The 24,021-nt window shown below is 38.4% G+C and overlaps 1 protein-coding gene across 1 annotated transcript; it reads right to left on the reverse strand.

Annotated features, from left to right (window-relative positions):
• Positions 1 to 648: 648 nt before the first annotated feature.
• On the reverse strand, positions 649 to 24,021 carry LOC102032488 (kinesin-like protein KIF20A). Its single transcript, XM_005418320.3, has 18 exons — positions 23,876 to 24,021; positions 22,647 to 22,721; positions 19,514 to 19,633; positions 18,496 to 18,634; positions 18,222 to 18,406; positions 14,944 to 15,040; positions 14,263 to 14,457; positions 14,067 to 14,178; positions 12,550 to 12,621; positions 10,915 to 11,061; positions 10,143 to 10,308; positions 8,603 to 8,773; positions 7,825 to 7,964; positions 6,211 to 6,376; positions 4,533 to 4,650; positions 4,383 to 4,450; positions 2,688 to 2,807; positions 649 to 1,491 (listed from the first exon to the last, which is right to left on the reverse strand). Exons 1-18 carry the CDS (start codon positions 24,005 to 24,007, stop codon positions 1,246 to 1,248), a joined length of 2,469 nt encoding a protein of 822 aa, XP_005418377.1. The 5' UTR covers positions 24,008 to 24,021; the 3' UTR covers positions 649 to 1,245.

Raw genomic sequence — 24,021 nt, forward strand, 5'->3', positions numbered from 1 at the left:
CTAAAACCAGATAACCCTGTATTTATCAGACACAGCTCAAAACATGAGAAAAGCAATGGCTGAAGTACAACCTCTACAGCCTCGTTAAACAGATGTCAGAGTGATTACTGATCACAGACCAACCCAAAACTCTCAGCAGTCTGGCAAGAGGAGTCACAGCAGAGCAGGGCTGTCACACAGGGAGGCTGCACCACCTACTGTCTCCCCAGGGAGGGAGAGGTTCTTGCTTTGAACTCAGTCCCCTTCCACTGAGAGAAACTCCCTTACAGGGACTGATCAATCCAATTTACTTACAGATTCCACAGCAAGCCTCCAGCAATTACAAGCATGTACTTCCACAGTAGTTAAAAATGCCCTCACCTTCACTGACTGGAAAGGGCTTTAGGAAAACTACTTCAAATTTTATCATGCTCCAGTCTTCCATCCTTAAGCTACTAGACAAAAGCTAAGTAATATAATCAAGGATGTGATTTTTTCAACTCAAGCTCATCCTATATCAATCACTGTCATTATTTGGGCTCTAATTTCATGATCTTTTCTTATCTTGGTTTTGCTGACTTACAAAATGAAGAGTCAGAGCTGAATTTAGCAATGGAAAATTTTATTAAATACATGTTTCAAAGTATTAATACATATTCCTAGGGGAAATTCAAATTTTATTTAAACAAATTTCTTTACAAAGGCAAGTTAGCTGAAAAATAGCAAGGAGCCAGATCAGATTTCATTTCATTACCTTCTTTAGCAGTTTGCTTAGAAGCAAGTCCCAAGAAGGGAGTCTCCAGGTCAAAACCAGAATATTAACTGAAGAACCATGCTATTTTAACTACTTAGGATTAAGTTTACAAGCCATCTGATTTCTAGGAATCAGCAATGATATAAAATAACTTAAAAACATAATGAACAGCAGATGAGGGACATCCCACTTTGCATGAACCACACTTTTATCAGTACAGAAGACCATGATAGCAGTTACTCCAGAATTAAAAAATCTATCTATCTTTCTCAAATCACATCCTGATCTCAACAGTAAAAGCATATGTCTAGACTCAAACCTTTATAGTTCTAAATTCAACCTTGATCCAATTAAAGTTCTGTATTAAACATTTTTCTCCATCAACTTGACAGTGAAGATGGCATCTAAGAGTGAGAAAGAGCTACCAACAGTTTAAGACTAATAAAGAAGCCTAGTAATTGCACACTTTGATTTATCAAATATTATTCCTTTGCTTTATGAGACAACATTACTTATTTTCTTGAATAGGGTAAAGTCTCTTCATACTTCCCCCAGCCTTTACCAAGAGGTGTACTAGCAGTGGATGCTACTGTGGATTTCAGGTTAGCCAGCAAACCTCTCCTGGGTTTCTGCTGTTTTGACTCCTCTGCAAAGAAATTCTTTTTCTGTTCTTCAAGCTCCTTTTGCAGGGAAGACACTGTTTCTTCAAGCTCAAGAACACGTTTAGCCCAGTTCTGAAGACTATTCATTTCTTGGTCCTATGAGGGTAAGGCTGTGTTAAGTATGTGAACACTCCATGGTCTCCCTCTTTCATGCAGATAATTCTCTGGTTCACATTATTTTATTAAACCCATAAACACCCTTGTTTCTAGTGTCATATGGCCATTCAATACCCATTTCCTCTAAATTACATCAAAGTAATAAAAAACCCAGCAAACTACAGGGCCATACAATCTAGTTAGAGACCAAGTCTGACTAAGAGGTTGATGCTAAAATGCTTTGCCCCCCTATGCAAAGAATTGATGCTGTTCTAGGAACCAGATAAAGGTGGCTTTCCTGCCTTGCAATTTCTGAAAGCAAAACTGGGCAAATCAAAACTCTCATAGCATAAGTCTGCTAACCAGGACTGAGTAAATGCTTTGAATGGCCAGAATACAGAGTGTTAAATATACTCTTTAATCTCTGTGGTTAGCAAAATCACCTTCCTATTAATAAGGGATAGGAAGGTAACTTCCAATCAAAAAATTCAAGTCAAATAATTTTCAGTCTCAGATTTAAACTAAAAAGAATGCAGAAAGTAATCTAATGTTCAAAGAAAGACATGACTAAGCAGTTAGTATTTCCTGCAGGTTACAAGCAAGGCATAGATTCAAAGTGACAAGAGTTGAACAATTCATTTTTTTGTTTAGGAAGCTAGTTGATGTCTGAGGTCAGATGCAGTAAACTGTAGGAAGTCCCTGCTTTTGAAGGAAAGATGTCTATTACTGTATTAAACAGTTTATCTGCCCATATCTCTCATCCAGTTCGGCCACTTCTGGCAGGACCATCAGTACAGCTTTAAAGCCATAGATCCTTAGGCCTTGTTGCAGTAGCATTTGTGCAGTGACACCTTGCTTGCTTCAGCAACATGCTTCATGATGAGTTCTAAGCAGTATTTTCTTTGCTTGACAAGAATTCATGACATCTTTAGATGAGCAGGCTTTGTCAGCAGTTACCCCATTGACAGAGTCTATCACTTAAGTTGAAAAATGGGTTTTGCTTACAAGATCCAGAGTCAAGTAGTGAAACACAAGGGCTCTGAGCTCATAATTCAGGAAGTTAGGCACAGAAAACATGCTAACATGAAAACAAATTGCTAATTTAACCGTGGTTTTACGTATAAAAATATGCAGAAGCAGCTAGTACAACTATAGATACAAGCCATATTAAAGTTGTTTTTAAATCATTGACTAACCTTGAGCATGATTGTGTGCTTCAGTTGACTGTTTTCTTCTGCCATTTTTCTGTATCCTTCATTAGCTTCTAGCAGGGTTTCGTTTAGTTTCTGTATTTTAAACTTCAGAGATTTTATAAGCTGAAAATAAAGCCCATACACATGGAAGTTCAGAACAGCATGTTTTACATTAATTTTGTTTATGACTAGAACAGTGCAAACTGCAAGATCAAAACAAGAAAGTTTGCTTCTCTCAACCTCCTCTGTCCTAGCTCATAATTTCAGGTGATAAAATGCAGCTGGAGCATTCAAAGGCTGTTGTGTTGAAGTTACTGTGATTTACAGACCTGCCAATCAATGAACAGTAGCACAGACCAGGCTACATCTGGAACAGCCTGCTCCATTTCAGCAAGAGTCATTAAAAGAACACTTTTGTCTCATTAATACTATTCACAATGGAGCACAGTTACCACAGAAGGCCTCACCTTTCTGATGGGAAAATTAATGGATTAAGCCTAAGCCCCAAGAGCCAAAAAATTCTGAAGCAGAAAAGTAGATATTAATAGATATTATTGTTAATTTACTTCTACGGAGTTGCTAAAAAACTCACACCCTTAGCCCATGTTTAATGGCTGAATGGGAAGAAAAAAGTGGTGAATTACAAGTCACACATGCAATGATCTTTGAGGCAAAGCAGCAGAAAGGCACTGATGGAATGAACTGGTTTAAAACATTCTCGCTTCAGTTATTGCCAGGAATCAATCTCATCATTCTAACACTTTCTAGCCACACAGAACAAATCAATAACTGTATCCTCACAACAAGCATAAAAGCCAAACTTTCACCAAAATTTCAAAGTGACATGGGAAAATGATGTAGAGCTCTCAAAAACAGTGGAAAACAAATCCTACAGACATAGCACAAGACATTAAACTTGGTAAGGAAAAAGTTATTTTTGGAGTATTCTTTCTTAATAGAAAGGGATTTAAGTTCACTTTCTATTTACACGGCTTATTAGAGCCAGCTGGAACTATTTCTCCAATCCCTAGTCATATTTGATATTAGAGAAAGAAGCAAGACTTATGTCTTCCCTTCTCCCCACATCCTCTTTAAACAGGAGAAGCAAACTGTATCTTTATAAGAAGATCACTCAAGGAATAGAATAAAAATGCATACTTAAAAATTATTGTTTTCCGTAATTCCCACCTCCCACTCAGAGCACAGGGATCTTGTTTGAAGAACAGAAATATTCACGTTTACTTAAGTTTAGGGTGATAGTGGAGTTGAGTACTTCCAGAAAGGACTGCTTTAAGGCACTATTTGATTTTAGATCTAAAATCTAAACTATTACCAGGTCCTGTAACTGTTCCCCTATGCAGAAGCAGGCAGAATTTCAGGAAGGAAAGCTCTGAGGTCATGGCAGCAATATTTGCAATAAATTCCAGCACAAAGCTAAACATACTTCCTTACTTCCAACTCACGCCACATTCACCATGACTTGTTACAGTAGCAAATGGTTTTACAGACCAGAATAAAACCAGAACAGTCTCTGGCAAAAGTCATCCACAACTGAGCAAAAGCTTTTTTTTTTTGATAAGCTCAATGCCCATTTGCAGGAATCTTCATGCTTTTGTCTACAATGCACATCTTTCAGCATTGAACCATGACCGTGTTTACAATCATTATCCCCAGATAAAAATACTAAGCAAGAGCTACCTCTTCCTTCTCTTCACATTGTTTCTGCAATCCTTCATTGGCTCTCTTTAATGTGCTGTCCATAAGACCTATAGGCAAAAGAAAAGTTTGTCTGTTTATACACATTACCAGGAGTAAACTGAATATTGAATACTCAGATTACATTCCTACCTCCTTCCACGTTATTTTCAGAAGCTGGAATATCCGAGCTCAGACTTCCCAGAGCCAACAGCCTCCCTGACTGCTCATCAAGTTGCCTTTCCAGTTGCAGTATTTTCCTCTCTCTATCCTGAAAAAAATAAGGGCATATGGTAGAATTTGTCTGCACTTCTGCTTGATCTGATGCATTAGTGCGCGTCCTTCAATTACACCACACAGACATGTGTAATTTTAAATTATTTCACAGGTTATAGTTAGGAAATAAGGGATAACACTCAGGTCACAAAGACATCTAGGAGGAAGTTTCTTTACAAAGGAGTCAACTCTTCCAGTCTGAGGATTTCCAAACTGTATTAAAAGTATCCATATGGCAGAAAGGAAACTTTAGCATGTCTGTGCTAAATATTGTTGCAAGTTTGCTTGCTAACTAAGGAAAAAAATACTTCACAGAGCTACATTTTAATTCTTTCCCAGTATCTGTCAGATTGCTGGCGTGGCATTTCAGAGTGAGAAATCAAACAAGTGGCATCATCAAGAAAAGTTATTCATCTAACTCTGGTTTTCTGAAGCTGCCCACTCAGATTCATGCTGTTCTCTCTTTTGTCAGCTAACCCTTCTACATCTCAGGGATTTCAGTAGTTTCTTATCTGACTTGCTACCAAAAGCATCTTGGTCTTTGAACCTTCCCTTATGCAGCCTCTTGGCTAGTATAAGAGCACTATTAAAACTCTTTGTCCACTCTAATATAGTGTATAGCTAGGATATAACTGAACATAGAAACAGAGTCCAAGTGAGGAAAAGAGACAAATTTGAAGGAGATAGAAAAACACAGGCCATTATATAATATGGTGTTGCTTGTCAGCACCTGAATGGAGAGCTGTAAAGCAGAAATATTTATATACCACAATCTACAAGAGAAACCCACTTCTTATGTCTTGAAAGGAACCTGTCTATCAATAGAGTGCGATGGCTTATCAGTTCCAGAACAGGAAAGGGCAATGAGAAAGTGCCTCTGGTGGACACCACAGCTGTTCCATTCTTCCACTAAAAACCTTCTGAAAACAAGACCTACAGGGCTCATCTGCTGCCTGGATGCGCTTAACCATCCATGCAGAGGTTAGAAAACTGAGTTGCTCATAGCTAACCTGGCTGCATTGCAAAAGGAGTAGCAACTTACTAATGCCAACCCCGAGCAATTCTATGTTTAAGTACATTCAGGAGATTCAGTTCTCTCCTGCATGAAGTTGGATTTTTCATGGGTTTCTTATCCCACAATCCTCCAGACCAGAGATCAGTTAAAATAGCTATCCTGTAACAAATTCCCCATCACCCTCTCAGAGTAGCATTTTAATCTACATCCTATGATGCCAAAGATCTCTAGAAAGCCAGACTCCTGTATACATCATTCCCCTGGGTGTTCCAGTCATTGCACCACAAAGATAAAGATGACTTGGATTTAACTGAACTGTGCCCTCAAAAATCAAGAGGTTTAGGTGTGCACTACAGGTGGTGCCAGAAAAAAGACATCTGTATGCTTGTGGTGAGCATTGAACACAGAACAGCAAGGCTGAACTGCTAGTTATTTTCCTTATTTAGTGTTATATCCAAAATCCCAGAGTGATTCTGTTAAAGAAAAGCAAAATTTACAGTTAAGAGGCTAGAGCATACTTTAATGGCAGTCAAGTCATACCTCAACTTTCTCTTGTTCAGCTAAAAATTCCTCTATGGGAACATAATGCTCTTCAATTTGTTCCATTGCACACATATATGCATGTTTCTTAATGGCCTCTTTATACATTTCAAATTTGCTCTCTAGTTTTTCTTCATAGCTGTCTTTCATGTCTTCCAGGCGGTTGCTGAAGAGAACATGTTAGTTATGCATGATGTGTTTGCATTCCAAATAGTGCATTTGACTACATGTATTCAACTGAGAATATTCAAGTTATTTCTCTAATCAGAAATAGTGAAACAAAAAGACAAAAAAGCACTTTTTTCCTTTTAATCTCAGCTATCCTACAGACTTGCACCAAAGTGTAACTTTTACTTGGCATATACCAAAGAAATGCTATAGAAGAACACATACTTAACACCTGTCAGAAAAAAAATTACAGAAATTAAGAAAATCACCAACATACAGCAACAGAAGTGACCACACCCATTTAGATGTTATATTTGAAACATGCATCCTGGGGCCATCTTTCACTTTGCGTTTTGGTTGGTTTTTCTTTTTTTCCATTTAAGATAAATGCCGAATTCATCTTCAAAGAATCATAAAATGGCCTGCGTTGGGAGGGACCTTAAAGATCATCTGATTCTCACATCCCTATCATGGGGAGGGACACTTTCCACTAGACCTTTCCAAAATGCCCTTCAAACGCTTCCAGGAATGGGGCATCCACAACTTCTCTAGGCAACCTGTTCCCATGCCTCCTCATACTCACAGTAAAGCATTTGTTCATAACAACCAAGCTCAACCAACTCTCAGAGTTTGAATCCACTCCCCCTTGTCCTGTCACTACATACTCTTGTGAGAAGTCCCTCCCCATCTATTATTTCAATACTTTCCACATTACTGTCAAAATTTAAAAACATGCCCCGTCAATGATGCAGAAAATCACCTCAACAGAGAAAAGGCATCAATGCTAATTCATGGGTTTGGCCAAAGGCAACCAAACAATTTTAAAGCTAGTGCAGGGGTTAAACCATAGCGTGCTCAGCTGGCAACTCAGTATTAATTTTTTAAACAATTCAATACCACAAGAAACTGATTTAAAGAAGAGTTAAGAGGAAGTGAACTCAACTTGAGGAATCTGGACTTGAAAAAAATTCTAAATTAACATCAGTGCAGGGTTCATAATTCATAAGGCACAGTAATTCATAAGACAGTAAACTAACAGTGGCTCATGCAGAGGAGCTCAAAAGAGCTCTGATTCAAACTACCTTCAGAACATGCATGCATATTAACATGATAGAGTGTGTGTTTTGGAAAAATCACCTCAGTGGGGTACCTGTAGCAACCTTCCACATCTGCTAAGTAGTAATAATGAGCCAGGACAGGCTCCAGTAATTACACATTCAGCAGAGGAAAGCTGAACAGAAAGCAGCATTACTTTTTCACCGTAAATGGGAAGAGGCTAATCTGAACAAGTTTAATGTTCTTTCTTCCCTTTCCTTCTGAGGTTTTGAAATTGTCCAGCCCTGCCTTCTCTAAATAACATGAGTAGAAAAGTCCTGAATATACATCTGTATGTACACATATTCACATGAGACTTTCAGTCTCAGAGCAGACTGCAATGGGACTTGCCTCCAGGCTTCCTCTGTTTCCAGCAGCTGTTGAAACATTGCTTCTGCCATCTCTTTACGGATCTTCACCTCCAGAAGGAGCTTACTCCGCCTTTCTGCAGCTACCTTCTCCTTTAAGTCCTCTGCAGCTTTCAAGAGGTCCTAAATTTAAAATATTTCAGTTCAAAAACCAAGACTGAAATGCATATTGACATGCACCTCAAACAAAATATTCATACAGGCAGACATCCACAGAGGGTACTTTTTACAAGCTTATGTTTTTTGGGGTTCTACACCAAAGTTTAAATATTTTCAAAGATAAATTTCTACTGCAAATACATCCTGTGCCCATCTTGATGGTGTCCACTATCAAAAAGTTCACTTCTGTTTTGGCATTTAAGTATCATTTTGTACAGCATAACAACATAAAAACTACTTGATTTTTTCAGTTTATCGCTATCTTTGTTTTTAAAATGCTGTGTCTTAATTCGTTACTGCTGTTACCAAAAAAAGGCACAAAAAACTAAATTATGTTCTTTTAAAGATATGTGCTGCTTCCTTAGTCTTCTTGTTGGGCAATCAGTTGAATTCCAAATTTAGCACTTGACCTAACTAGAAAGCTACAGGGCATCCTTCCACAGCTACACTGAACTAGGCACTCTAGGTCTAGTCAGTCTGACACTGAACAGAAACTTAAACTTCCCATTTGATGCAGATTTCAGCACATCTCTTATGCTAAAACAATATTAGAACTAACAGAATTGCTTTCTTGGGTCAGTTCTAAGTAGACACGTATTTACCTCATGACTCAGAATGGTGATGTCCACTTCCTCTTCTGCAGAGGTTTCAGTACTGTCAGCAAAGTCATCTACAGATGTGTTAGCATCAAAGTGCATCATAGGTTTGCCATCACCTCCAACTAGCTTTGGTGGAAAATAACCAAAATTTTTGGGCAGGATTGTCTGGATAACCTGAAAAATCCAGAGATGATTTACCAATGCTGTCAATATTGTATGTATCAGGATGCCAGGAAGAAGTGGCACGAATGCATTGCTGTATTTACACAATATTTAATGATCACATGAATGCCCACAAAAGCTTACATGCCTTTTAGCAGAAAAAATAAGAATCCATCAATGTAACATAATTCTTACATGAACATAAGACTTAAGTACTCTAAAAAGAGTGAAAATTGAAATATCTGCTAGCAAACTTAGCACACTTGTCTAGACAGGTGGTTTCTCTTCCCCTAAAATATAAGGGTTTTGGTGTAGTTTCCTGCAAAGTTAATGAAAAGCAGAAAATCCCTACAACATTTGCTCCTTCCTGAAACAACATGACCAGATTCAGAAATTCATGCTATTTACATAAAGGTTTTAAGTAACTATGTCATAGGACAGCATAGCAGAGAAGTTTATCTCCACAGTACACACTTATAACAAAAGTCACACCTGAAGAGAATCAGAAAAATCTTCCTCTCTGAGATCATATTAGACATGCTATTACAAATTTGTAACAACATGTCAGAAATAATCTGTGGCTCCAGATTAAAAAATTACTGTATTTCTGCCATGAAAGACAGCATAGCCCACCATCCCACTCCCTGCAAGAAGCAGCTTCAGGGAACTTGAATGAGGTTACGGACAAACATCAACCCCAAGTCCTGAATTTAGGGGGAGATGGAGACAGAGAGCAGAATGAGGCCCCCATAATCCAGGAGGAAATGGTCATTAACGTGCTACAGCACATAGACACACACAAGTCTATGGGGCTGGATGGGATCCCCCCAGGGGAACTGAAGGAGATGGAGGAAAAGCTTGCCAAGACGCTTCTTTATTATTAATTACTTTCATTTAGACAAATAGGAGCAATGCAGTTGCAAAATATCTCATCATTTAGACTACAGAGGAAGATGACACTCCTTTTACCACCACCAACTGTCCAAGAAGTTGTGAACAACTCATCTTGTGCAACAGATGTTTAACTGCACTCAGGTTAAGTAATTCATCAAAAGTTTGAATTGAAATCCTGCATTTGCTCAGATAGATGGTATAAATCAGTCATATCTGAAAGTGCCCTGTGCTTTACACAGAACATCAGTGGTGCAGAACTGAATGGTCAGACAGCTGCAGTTGTCTTAACTTCTTATCACAAATAGGTCTGAAGATGGGAAAGACTACTAGAAGCCTTTTAGAGAGAGGCCACATGCAGAAGAACTAATATGAATAATCAAGAATCCAAATCACACTAAAATGCATACAACCTGATAATTTCACAAATCACTACTAACAAAAAAAAAAAAAAAAAAAAGAATAGCAGAGAAAGTAAATATACTCTTACCTGTCTGGCTAGAGCTGAAAATTTCATTACATGCAGTGTTTCATCATATGTGGAAGTATGCTGATTGATGTTTACAATCATACAAGCTTTGCCTTTCCCACAGAAAAATGGCTGAAACAGACGAGTCAGCTTACTCTCTCTGAATGGAATATAGCTTGGCTTCATCCTCAGGGAGGGAAAAAAATTAAATTGTGACACGAAATACAAATTGTAAAATTGTGGGCTATTTTAGCTCACCTTAACTCTGTTTCTCTTTCAGGAAAGACATCCAGTAGGATGCCCATATTTAAGCCTAAGTGATTTTACATCAAAGAGGAAGGTCTTTGCTGGATTTCATAGGCTCTCTAACAAACTGAACTATCTAGAAGTAAAAGTAGCATGGTGTTTGCATCACAGTTTCCTGTGTTCCAAAGCATATGGTGGAACAAGCCAAAAGCTAAGTACAGGTCATCTATCAGTTGCCTGGTGAATCTACCTGTATAATTTGCAGATGGAAGTGAAGAAGACAAAATTGAGGCTCTGTACAAAAAGTGTATTGTTCATATACATACACTAAAAAATGTTGGTAGTTTACTGCAAACTACCTTTTTTTTGCGCTCTCCACAAACCAGTTATGGAAAACTCCGCAGGTATTTCAGTGACATCTATAATAAAGAAGACTTAAAAGATTTTGTAGATTTCCAATTTGCCCTGTGCAAACTGCTTGTAGACATATAAAGGGATACTTAGTGCTTCCACCTAAAACTGGGCATGTAAATAACTTGTCACTTACTTTGGGTTTTGATTTTGCTTCAGTGCTGCAATGCACTTCCCAAGGATGTGAAGAGAATTATTAATATTTCCTGCTTCTTTCAGTCTGTCTCCAAATACATGTGTTTTATTACACCTCTCTGAACCAGCCAAGTCACAGAAGGACAACCTGCATGAAAGAGTTATCCAGAACATACACATGAAGTCCTTTCCAAATCACCTTAGAGCTCTTTGCTTGGCTGAATAATTATTTGCTGCTAAACTCAGGCCACTGAATTGTCCCTCATGGCACAATAAGGCACAATCAGAAAATCATCCTGGATAACCAAGGAATTCAATAAATTTTACTTTATATTAGGAAAGCTGTTCAAGCTCTGGAAGTTGGATAATTTATGTGACCATACCATTACTCATTTATACATAAATTCATTTAAATAAAATAGTTTGTAAGACCATAAACTTTCATACAGCTAAATTAAGTCCTATTCAAATTATTAAGGCACCTATTTCAAATGTAGGAAAGCCTTATGTTCTTTATCCTTTCCAGCACAAGATGAAAAGCTTTTGTCTCCCTTAAGCAACATACAAACTCTGTCATTCACCTAACAGCTGCTGCAAGTTTTGCCAGGGGGACACACCATGATAGAGAACAGCAAAAAAAAAAAAAATACAGATGAAGTCATTTTCTCAAGTTATCTTTTCTTAAGAGTATTTATCACTGTAACGTCTGACATTTAAAGGTGTTACCTCACAGTGAGGTATATTTATTACCACCCCTGCTCAGCAGACACAAGAGAGGAAGCAGTAGGAGCTAGGATTGAACTAAAACATTCTGTTACAAGCTGTCTTCATTTTTCTCTATCAAGCTAAATTAATCAGAAAAAAAAAAAAAGACACCATCCCAAAAAAAAGCTATCTAAATGCCTTCAGGCCAGAAGATAAGGCTGCTTCCTCTAAACCAGAAAAGAGCAGAGACTTAAGTGTAAGGACTTAACACTGCTCTCACAGGGTGCACTTACACTGGCATTTTACATTAATGGAGAACAATTTTTAAGCAAATCATTTGATGGTCCCTTCTTACTGTACATTGGACCATGGAGCAGTCTGAGAGCACGTCACCAGAATTCTTTTGAGATGATAGATTTTAATTTACATTCTAGGAGCACACCAAATGTGTTGTCACAAACATTTGACCCATGGAGTCTAGTCTGGTCCCAGAGCAGAAAGACAGATTGGCACAGCTTGCACCTTGGGCCTTCAGCAGCAACTGCTGCCCTCCAGCTGCAGAGATGACCCTCTATCAGCCAGACACTTCAATTCTGCTCACCAGGACATATCATCTGGTGCTGCATAGTCTTACTCTGCCACCACCTCCCCATAATGTGTCTTGTGTGAGACAAGACACATTTTCATCAATTTACACACTACTGACAGAGCTGGTCCAGCAAAACCTTAGAGTAAGAGACAGGAAAACACTTCTGTCCTTGTCCCTGTTGAGCTTCCAGTCAGTTTATGTGCTCAGTGGAGTTCTGATTTCCTTCTCAACTCTCAGAGCATTTGTTTATTATTAAAAAGTTCAGCAGTTTGGCATGCTTACACCTTAATAATTTTTCCAAAATATTTACATTCCTGGTAATCACATGAAGCATTCACTTACTCTGATACTCCAAGAACACGTGGCTGATGCTCATCAGTTAGCTTGAGTAGCCTGATGGAAAATATACTGTGACTGGAATGGAAAGAAGCTCTTTTCAATAATCAGTTATGAAAATTAAGCAGTCACTGAAGCAAAGTAAAATTTGTGTGCTACAGAAAGCTCAGTGGTGAAGAGAGGACAAGAATTAATTCACTAGTTATCTTGGCATATTAGGTACTTTTGCAATGCATTCATTCAGCAGCAAAAAAAAAAAAAAGGTGTATTTTATGACTTTCTATATCTTTTCACACAGGAAAAGGAAAAATACCACATGAAGCCGACAATCTGTCTTGGAGAAAAACACCAAGCCATCAGTAGACTCCACTAAAGTCTATTGGTCAAAAGAAGAGTAGTCATGTAGCCACTTCATATAGAAAACCTTTGGCAGTATCTGAACTCAGCAAATCTGAAGGATTAACTTAGAAAGAAATGGTGGGGAGAAGGGAATGAGTTCAAGTTGTACAGTCCTGTAATTTTGCCTACTTTAATATGCACAGTTACTTGTTTGGTTTTAAAATAATTCTGTTTTCCAAAAAGGTTGAGTTTGTAACACTTGAAAAATCCAGTAACTCTGGTTTAGAAAACAATCTACACAGGCAGTAGGCATGCTGTGTGAAACCAAAGAGAAAAGTCACAAAACCAGAGGTGCCCAGTTTCTCTGATTCATCAGGAAGCATAGCACAGAAACATCTTTAGTATATTCCTTAAGCAGTGGGCATTCTAGGCATAAAACTCTAAGAAGAGCATGAAATTTAACAGCAGCTGTCTTTAGCTAATACAGAACAAAATAACTCTTGCTTTTTACAGAAAAAAAGCAGGCTTAGTAACACTATGATTGTATTAGCTAAAAATAAAATGGAGCCCTTCCACACTTAAAGGACAAATTATTAAGAGGTCATTCAAATCAAGAAAGGAGGCACTTCCAATAAAGTGATATAACCTTCTCTATTTCCTCTCACTCCATCAAAAGCCAGATTCTCCCTGATCCCTGTTCAGAGCTGGATAAAAAGGTAGGGGTTTAATTCTTAAGACACCAACTAAGCTCAGCTTGAACACAGCAATGTAAAAGCATCTAGAAAATCTAGCAGCAGTGTAAGATACTACATGACCTGATCCTTCCCATATCCCCTAGTGACAGGCTCCAGGTTTCCAAGAATTATACTGCCAGCTATGAAAAATTAACCAGCTTTTCCTGCAACATCCTCACACAGCCAAGATGCATAGCCCTGCTGGCACTCAAAAATGAACATGATTTGATCTTTTTGGTTGTCCAAAGACATTAATAACAACCCAAGTGCAGCTACTACTAGTCACAGAGTCTCTCTTTGTTTTCTTTCAGAGAGAATTTCATTTAAAAACCAGAATAATCAAGTGCTGTATTAAATTATTATTGAAGAGTGGTTCATTTCACACACATTCTAAAGTGCCCCCCCTCCCCTCAAAAGGGACAGAGTATGCTTATAATTAGAGGAACAAACCTCCTACTTGATTGCTCATTCATTCTAGTACAGGCAAAGCTGCGGTTCTTGTTTCCTATTTTCAGTAGTCTGCAGCCTTCTTCAGTGCTCTGAACATTAATCCACTTTAAATCTGCAAAAAGAGATCTTTTACATGCATTTCTGGTCATCAGAGAAATTCTGTGCAACTGCCCAGGCCATAAAACAGGATTATTACCTTTAATGTAACAATTTCCTCCTTGATCTTCACAAATTCTTAAAACTCGGCGCCTTTGAGGTTTTGATGTAGATAAAATACTCAATAGGTCGTACACATATTCATTGTAGATTTCACAAAAGGAAATCCACACAGATGCTTGTGTTCTTTGCTGCATATTAGTCTTATAAACATCAAGTGGAACAAAGTTCTTCTCTGCTAACCCAAAACAGAGGAAGAGTTCAAAGATCAACTCATTGACAGATTTTAAATCAGTATATAGAATCTTCTAAAAGGATCTATAGAACCTGCTAAAGGAGAAGGCTTAGATACATCTGTGTTGTACAATTAGATATACATGGATAACTTTAGCTTATCAAAAAATGTTCAGACTTCTCAGCAATCTGTTACAAGAATATGCCCAAGTTCTAAGCTGATTGACTCGCTTTATCACAGACTTCCAGCAGTTCATACATTTTATTTGCAAAACTAAATCTCCCTGTTCCCCCCAAAAGGAGTGAAACTATCAAAATACTTTTATATAGTTGCCCTTTCTCCAGAAGAAGACAAAAATTTGGTCAAAATCTACATATATTTACTTTGAAGTATAGCATAAGGATTTTTTTACCCACTGGTAATAACCCACTAATATTTCTTAATTCATATTATGTTTTTCCCCGACACAACAGTGTTCCACTTTACCTAGGGAGTTAGAAGGGTGATTGTCTGAAGTACAGTTAGAAGAATCCAACTTCACATCACAGAAATTTGTTATAGTATTTGAGATACTCTCTGTCTCCTTGAGAAAATAAGAGACTATTAAATCCACATGAACAGATGATGAGAAAAGCAGAAGTTAAAAATGACAGCAATTCCAGTACTTAATATTTAAATATTGAAGTAGTATTAAGTGTTAGGCCACCTTTACTCTGGCTGAAAATTAAATGTATTTAATAAAACTGAACAATAATCAATAAATACTCTTTCCACCACATGAATTATTGCTTGCTGCTACTCCCAGCAGCCAGTTTTGGTGGCCAGTTGCTGCTAACACTGGAGACTTAACTTCAGAGTCTAGGAGAAAAAGCAAACTGTCAGACTGCAACGGCTCAGAGTGCCTTTATGAGCTATTGACCAAATCTGAGCAGTGCTTCAGTCACCCAAAAGAACTGAAGAAGTTTCCTCCAGGAGGAACTGCCAAGGTGGTAGGACTTAAGTTATGACAAACCAACACTATATGTTGCTTTAATTCAGGCTGAACTAAAAGGCCATGAAAAACAGGCAACAGCACAGTTTCTTTAAATACACATATTTGCTGAATTTCTTTACACCAAAAGAATTGTTTTAAACCTGCCAAGGTTCACCAAAGCACAGCCTTTAAGTTACCTCTGGAAAAACTAATGTAAGAAAGCAGCAACTCCCACTAGAGCCCAGCATCTCCACATACTACCCCCTCTCTCTATACTTCATAGACCTCTATAAATCAGGACATTCACCCTGATTTCTCTTTCCTGAGAGAGGATCATCCTACAGTAGGAGGGAACAGATCCAGAGAAGCAAACCCTAGCATCAGAGCCACTCAGATGCAGCACTAACTTGATCATGGATTGACTGCTGATGCCAGTGTTATCCACTTGATACACCCAAACCAGAATTCTTACAAACAGAGAGGCACAAAGCCATACTTTGAGGTCTTCCATTTTAAAGATAAATAGCATAGAAGAGAATTACAACAAAGTCATGCAAGTGACCATTTTGCAGAAGCTGCACTGTCCGAATGATTCTGTTTCTTGAGTATTAGAAGCCTAACCACAGCAAGGGTCCTCTTCATTGTTTGTGAAGTGCCAAGCAGGATATGGGACTGACACACATGCATGTCAAAAATGCAGTGGAATTTAGAAAACCCAGTACCACATGACTTGTGCACGTGATAAGTTTTTGTAAAGGTATTGTGAGAAAACAGAGAATTAACTGTTGCTACACTGCTTTTCAAGTGAATTACAGAAAAGAGCATGAATATGATGGCCTAAAAACAAGTGGGAACAGGAACTGACATTGTTTGCCAACAACAGAAGCTGACATTTAATCAAAAATACAATAACAGGTGGGAAGAGGAATGCAGATAAAGAATCTTTTAATTCAGTAAAAAAAAGTATTTAACCCCATGAAAAGAAACAGGAAAGGGAAGGAAGGGAGGGTATGAACCATGCTAAGCAAGAGTTGTTGCAGCAGTACTGCATACAGAATAGAAAGCAGGACATTAAATGCTGCAGTAACTCAGAGCAGTTAAAACTGGGAGAAGGAAAGGAACAGCAAGCTCTTTCTGTGAGATATGTAAACTGAGCCTGGGAAATGAGCCTACAGAAATCCATGTCAACCAAAGCCAAGCCCACCAAATCATATCTGCTCTCAGATTACAGCTCAGGGAGCATCCAAACAGTGATGCTATTCATTCACAAGCTATCTCTATGGAAGCATTGTAACACACAAACAAGGTCCTGTCATTCAATAGTTTCCTGATTCATTTTTACCTGACCTTCCTCATGGTGGAGCGTTGCTCTCTTTACACTGCAGTGCATCAGCATCTAGATCACCTACTGCAACATTCAGTTACTAAACTACAAGTAAGTCAGACTGTGATTTAACAGAAGGAAATATTTTTATAGAGTTATCTTCAAAATAAGATACTGACCTTTTGTTCCAGACCCTGGGCTCCTGCTTTTTCTTTTCAAGGCTGGAGCTTCCATAAAATTTTTGAAGGTATTTACTTACTATCCTCCTAACCATCTCAACTTTTCTTTAAAATGCCCTCCTCCTTTATGTGCATACACATATTCAGAGACACTTTCAGAATAAATATGTACCGTTCAAATCTTTCAGATTTTTCATCTGAGATATTTCCTCAAGTGTCAACCAGACTCAGACTAAACAAAGTTTTGAGTTGCATAATTTAAATTAAGCAACAAAATTTGGAGTGGAACTTTACATATGAATTTGAGTTATAGAAGGATATCTTTCAGGGTTAACTGGAGTACTTAAATAAGGTTAGTATTAAAGACTACAGAAAAAACAAAACCCTAACATTATTTCTGTACATCGCAGAATTAATTTAGAATTGCTTTGAATGATAACCGGCTGAGCTCATGCATCCTGGGATTAGATGCACAGAATCACAGTTCAGGGGAAAATGTTCTCTGAGCAAAAGGAATCTGACAGCAAACTACAACTGGACTTAGAAGTATAAAATAGTCCCAAGTACATGGATGCCCATTTTCTGGTGAGACAGTTTCTCATCACAGAAAGAGAAATTACTAGATAATAAGAACAGAAGGGTTGCCACAGTAAAGACTTCTCTATTCTACCTACAGCCTTAGTCACATACTATCCCCTAAGGCAGATAGGAATCATTTTAGGACATTCATTTTGTGGCATCTCCCTTCACTTGCTGATCCAGAAAACTTTATGAATTTATATAAATTACAGGTTTATAAACTTTTTTATCTGTCTTAAGACTCTCTTCTACCAAAAGGGACTCTCCCTGCCTTCTTCACTGCTAAGACAGTGCTATTGTCTCTCCTGAGCTAGTACAAGCATTTGAATGACTGCACCAAGATCCAGCCTGGGAACCCAACCTGCAAGAAGAGCCACTTAACAAGAACCAGGTTTTAGTTAGGTCATGTGCCTCTCAGACTTTTCAAAGGCTACTGTCACGACAGTGTCAGAACTGCTCCTCTAAAGAGGAGACTTCTCTCTAGAAGTTGAGATTTGGCTTTGCGATGGTTTTTGATTTGAACTGTGTGCTGCAGAAAGCTCTTCCCATTTACCCTGAGTTCCAAAACCAGCCAATTGTCTTATTATTCCAAAATTCACCAAGTATGCATACTGTAGATTTTTATATGTATAAAGAATCAATAGTGGAATAAAGACTTTTAAAACTTCCTGTCTTACAGAAAAGCTTTAAGAAGCATTTGGTCACTGACCTCTTTGAGTGATGCAAGAATAGCAGTTTTTAAGGCTTCTTCTTGCTTAACTTGTTCATCCTCTAGTTTCTTAACATCATTGCTCAAATATGGTTTGAAGTTCATCTTCAGATAATGTCTTCCTCTTAGGTGGTTAAAAATCACATCAAGTGAGCGAGGTAAAATACCAAGATCTTTTGAAGTCCCTTAAAAATATTTAAAAATTAAGTGTAAACATCCATGTAAGCTTGTCACTGGCTTTGACTCAGGTTTTATACATGCAAATATTTTATACCTTGGATAGTGAATGTCTTGCCTGCATTTGTAACTCCATAAGTAAATACCAGTCCATTCACTCCATTAATATATGCTCTTATGATATCTTTCATTGAGCCTTCAAAAAATTCACTCTGAGTAGTTTCTGGTCCAAAGACCTAGGATAAGAGAAAAACAGAAAAAAAGAGTGACAAATGGCACAAAGAAGTTTAATAAGCCAAAATATTAAGTACTGATTGGACATGACTGATTTTTCAGAACAAGCTGGGTAGGAGACACCAGCTTTTCCTCTCTTGTCTGAACCCTTCTGATTCAATGTTTTCTGTTGGGTTCCCACAGGATGCCTGCTTAATAATGAGGGGCACTCAGGCTTGCACTCATTTTTGAATATTTTCCTACTCCTAAAATAAACTGTTCAGGATTCTGTTGAGCACATGCTGTTCAGTGGACACTTTCAAGAGCCCTGCTGGTGATGTAAAACTCCCTCCTCACCAGTTACCCACAACTGATGAGAAAATCAGCATCACAATGGTGTAAATAACTCAATCTCTGGAACTGTTTATCTTTTGGTACTGTAAGAACAGAATTTCTTGCAGTAGGCAAAGCTAAGAAATTTGCTTTCAGTATAGAAGGTTTAAGCAGTTAAGTTGCTATTCTTTCAAAAGGAAGTTACTAAGTACATGCTTACATAAATTCCTACAAACATAAGGTTTCTGGGATAAAAGCATCGGCAGGAACAGCAGAACCACAGTAAGTTTGTGCCTACAAGATGTTTCTGTAGCATCTAATCAAAGAAAACCACAGACATGCCAAAGACGATTCCTTGTCCCATCTAATGGGCACCTCCATTGTAATACAGCTTTCCTGATAGCTTATCAGTAATTAATAAGCAGGGGGTTTTGTTTGGGTTTTTTTTTAAGGCAAGTACCACATTTAATTAAAAGAAGAAAAATCACATTGCATGACATAATACAAAATTCAGCTTTCATTACAGTGAAAAAAAAACAAAACAAAAAATTTGAAAGAACTTGGCCTACCTGAGAAAAGGTGAAGCTGTGCACAGCATGACCAATCCCTCTTTCACTGTTTTTCATTGCAGAAGACTCTTTGGGTGCATTAAGAATTACTGTTTGTGCATCTTCAATAGTTACACAACCCTTAAAAAAAACAAGACAGGATAAACCAAAGCATAGCACAAAGTTATTCAGGAAGAAAGCTAATTGAAGAAAAAAAAATTAACAACCCCCTCCAACAACCCACAAAAGCCAAGTGTCTTCACCCATTTACCAGAGCTACAAGAAGTCCCACAATTTACATTAAATGATCATCTCAAGGCATGTCACTACAGAGATATTCACTTCACATGAAAGCCAGAGTACAGACAAAAAGTCAAGGCAATCCTGTGGAGTTTTCTAAGAGGTAAAAACTTTTACCTGCATTCCTTCCAGCAACTTTTCCTTGGGAACACTTTCTAAACACTCCTATTTTGTGACTGTGACTTGCACAATCATTACAAAAATAAAATTACATAGAAATCTACTATGTAATTTTTTCCCCATCAGTCATTTTCAGTGTGAAACAGACTAAGAGCAGAATTAACAGAGTAAAGTAAGTTACCCTTCGATTGATAAATAGTGTTACCAGTACTGAATGAAACTGAATTAGTTTCAAGTAATTTGATTGCTATTTCTCAATTAAATAAAGGTGAAACATAATTACCAAACACTCACTAGCTTGATAAATGTAGGATGCAGTGTTAAAGAAAAATTTATTTTACACTAGACTGGCTACCAAAGATGCAAAGTGAACTCCCAGTATAGCTTAATGTCTTGATGCATCATCTGAAAGGATTGATTGTAACTTAATCTGACATTTATGTTCAGACACTGGCCAGAACTTCTAAGATCAATAATCCACGTGTGGTGTGTACATAGGAAGCACTGCTGTTCCTAGGAGCCTCAATTAACAAGTCTGATTATTAACTGATCTAGGAGCTCTGTGCCAGTAATTAACTGGTACAGACCTCATAGCAGCCCACAACTTGCTCACAAGGAAACAAAAATGGGCAGGCACTGATCTCTTCTCTCTGGTGACCAGTGAAAAGACAGGAAGGAATGGCCTGAAGTTGTGTCAGGGGAGGTTTAGTTTGGAAATCAGAAAAAGGTTCTTCACCCAGAGGATGGCTGCACACTGAACAGGCTCCCCAGGGAAATGGTCACAGCACCAAGACTGACAGAGCTGAAGAAGCATTTGGACAACACTCTCAGGCACATGGTGTGACTCTTGGGGCTGTCCCGTGCCAGGAGTTGGACTTTGATGATCCTTGCAGGTCTCCTCAAACTCAGCTTATTCTGTGATTCTGAGAAGCTCTAAGAAACTGCTTTCTGAATTTAGACCAATCACCTGCTCGCTGTGCCAGGCTCTGAACCTGTATAGTCTTTAACATTTCTCCCACATGGTCAGATGTACTAAGCCCTAGAGAGCTACAGAATAATCCAGGATCTGCAGCATGTGCCATCAGCTGCCACCAGCCTCATGGAAGCCTGTGAGTAGAGGCCCAAAGCATTCAGATCTGCAGAGATGGAAACCAGCAGGTAACAATTCACTCCACTTGTCTCCCCCAGCGAACCCTGCAGGTAAATTGGCAGGAGCTGCACCATTTCTGGCACTGAACACATCATTTGTACCCAAAAAACACAACTTCCTACTTTCCCACAGGTGACTCTGGAGAATTGCTGACAAGAGTACAGAATTTCACCCAGACCTCTTAAGCTTTACTTCCATAAATCATCATTTCTATAAGCATCAACAGATCAGTCAACCTGTGGATTGTCTTTGTTTAAAGCATCAGCCTGTAACTATAAGAAATAGGTCTTGGGTTCTAGCTTTTTTTTTTTTTTTGTGCCACAGATTTGGAACAAAGGTGTTTTCCTGAAAATTATGCATGGCAAGGAGGAATAAGACCTAAAAATTAGGAAGTGAGGCTAACTTGACTGCTTTGTGTGGGTTTCTTCCATTTGTTACCAAGCATTTTCTTCTTGGATTCAGGTGATAGTAAAGAAAGTAGAAAACACTAAAAATGTTGAAGATCTTTCCATCATTCTATTTTTGGAGGCTGAGAAAAAAGCCTTAATCCCATGCAAAACAAATTCTACAGCTAAAAGGTTGGAAGTCCAACTATTTTAGCCTAAACTACATGAAAACAAAAAAGTTTGGACAAACCTGAATGTTCACTTTTTCCTCCCTGCTTTTAAGAAACGTCTCGCTCCAAAGAGGAATGTACTAAACAACTCCTGAAACAATTTGATTTTGCAAATCAATTTACACTTGGAGCCAGCTCAGACTGCAGAATTTACCAAACTGGAAGCACTGTGGAAGTACATACTATTCAAGGAGAGCTAAGAAAAGGCAAAGTGAAGTTGGGGGCAAGGAGGGGGGAAGAATTATCCACGTGAAAACAATTCAAAGGTTCCAACTCTGGTAGATCAAAAGCAAGAATGCATTTTTAAAAAGCAATTTGCAAGAAGCAAATAAGAACTAACATTAAATCCTTCTTAGAGCTCTTCAAGCTGACCTCTCCTCAATCAGACAGCCAGCAAAGACAAGGGCTAAGAGATACGATACAGAGACCTTGTCCTCCAAAGACAGCTAAAGGAATTCTTTGCATCAGTGATCACAATGAGGGGAAGGGGAGCACTTCTTAATGTTTGTACATGTGTGTGTATAAAACACTGAGGCATCTGAATCTGACAGTGTAGAGGTTACAGGAGATTTTTGACAGGCTGAGCAAAAAGTCACCAGGATGAGGTAGGAGATTATTCTAGCATTTCAAAGAAGCTTAAGGGTCAGATACTCAAATTATGCCTAGAATTGCATAATCTCTTCCATGGAACCCCTTGGTATCTTGAGCACTACAGAGAGCTGATACCAATTTTTAAATATCATACCCAGTGAAACTTTGAAGAGTTACAGGTGTGCATGTCTATATCATACAAATTATTAAAAGTCATGGGGGTGGGGGAAAAAAAAATCTTGTATCTATCCAGGTGCTCAATAATTCCACATAAGGGGAGTACATGGCTTATGCAAAAGAAAGTTCTGCCTTACAACACTATGTGTTGTTCAGGGGAGAAAAAAAACCCCACATTATTTCTTAGTTCTACAACAAACCTGGGATTCATGGCTTTCAAGCTCTGCTATAGAAAAGGGCCTCACTCTCAAGAAGACTTTCAAAGGTTCATACACCTATTCATTAAAAAGAAGAAAGACACAATACACAGTTATAATTGCCACTTTTTAAACAGAACAGCCCCAAATCATATCAGCATACCATCTGATACAGTGTTTCCTATTTTATATTAATGCCTTAACGTTTTCCTTTCATGTCAAGTTCAGACTCTAAGCTTTTATTTGCCTCTTTCCCCTCTACTGTCCTCAAGTAACCCTTTTTTTGTGTGTGTGCCCCCCCTCCCCTCCCTTTAGCATTCTTTCACGACAAAAGCAGTATTTTGGTTTTACAAGAGCACACGATCAGAGGCACGAACTGCAGTGCTTCCACCTTCTGGTCTCCCGCTGTACTCAATTCAAGCTGTGTTATTCTAACAGCTGCTCCCCAGCACTTTCATTTCGTATTGAGCATTAACACTGACTGACACATTCCTAGCCTCAAGAGACCGCTTCCTCACCACCATCCAGGCACCAGACCCTCATCTTCCTCACAGTCACAAGCAGGAAACCGTTCTCAGTTGCTCAGGTGGCCTTTTCCATTCCCCAACAGTCTCCCCTCCCAGGTAAAGCACTAAAATAGCAGGGAGCATTTTAGAGGGATCCCAGCACTCCTTCCTTTCTCAAGGAGTTTCTGCCTTCACTTTGGCAACATTTCATTCAGCAGATGGATTTACTAGAGCTCTCCACAGCCCAGTCATGACCAGCACTAATCAGACAAAGCAAAGTCACCTGAGGAAAAGTCACCCAGGAAACAGAGCCCTCTAAAATCACATAGCTGGGTATATTCTCTTCTGCTAGAGCACAGCAGAGCATTATAGATTTTTATTTCCAAGCACCTAATGAGCTTTCACATCAAGGATAAATGTATTTTTTTAAAGCGTATTAAAAATAACAGTACATTCAAATTGCAATTACTGAAGCACTTTACTCTTTTTTCCCTCAAAGTTCAGCACATCAGATCACATAGCATTAACCATGTGTCTGCATTTGGTGCAGGCTATGACCCGTGTGTAAGCAACGAGAAATAAGCAGAAGAATCAAACACATCTCGGGGGCAGAGGAGTACAGCAGTTCTTACCAAAAAAACATTTATTAAAGCTCAAAAAAACCCAAAAATCCACCAAAAAACAACCCAGCGTGACCAGAATGCACCTTGCAAAACCAATGCACACCTGCTGTTCCTCTGTATTAGGCAATACTGTTGACTCCAAGGTTGAAGCTTTACCCTCTACACTCAGAAAAGAAACCGATTCCAATACATCACACACTTCCGTGGGAACACAGCTTTTCCCCTCATCAGCCATCGTTCTCTGCAGAG

Source organism: Geospiza fortis, unplaced genomic scaffold (genome assembly GCF_000277835.1).
Source record: "Geospiza fortis unplaced genomic scaffold, GeoFor_1.0 scaffold53, whole genome shotgun sequence".
Classification (NCBI taxonomy): domain Eukaryota; kingdom Metazoa; phylum Chordata; class Aves; order Passeriformes; family Thraupidae; genus Geospiza; species Geospiza fortis.

Bases quoted from the DNA above. Each gene is read 5' to 3' on its own strand.
- LOC102032488 (XM_005418320.3), bottom strand. From the start codon at position 24,007: ATGGCTGATGAGGGGAAAAGCTGTGTTCCCACGGAAGTGTGTGATGTA. The intron at 18,635-19,513 runs GTAGGCCAAGTT...CTCTTATCCTAG, and splicing joins ACAGCTTCACCTTTTCTCAG to GTCTTTGGACCAGAAACTAC. The intron at 7,965-8,602 runs GTAAATACGTGT...TTTTAAATTTAG, and splicing joins TCACCATTCTGAGTCATGAG to GACCTCTTGAAAGCTGCAGA.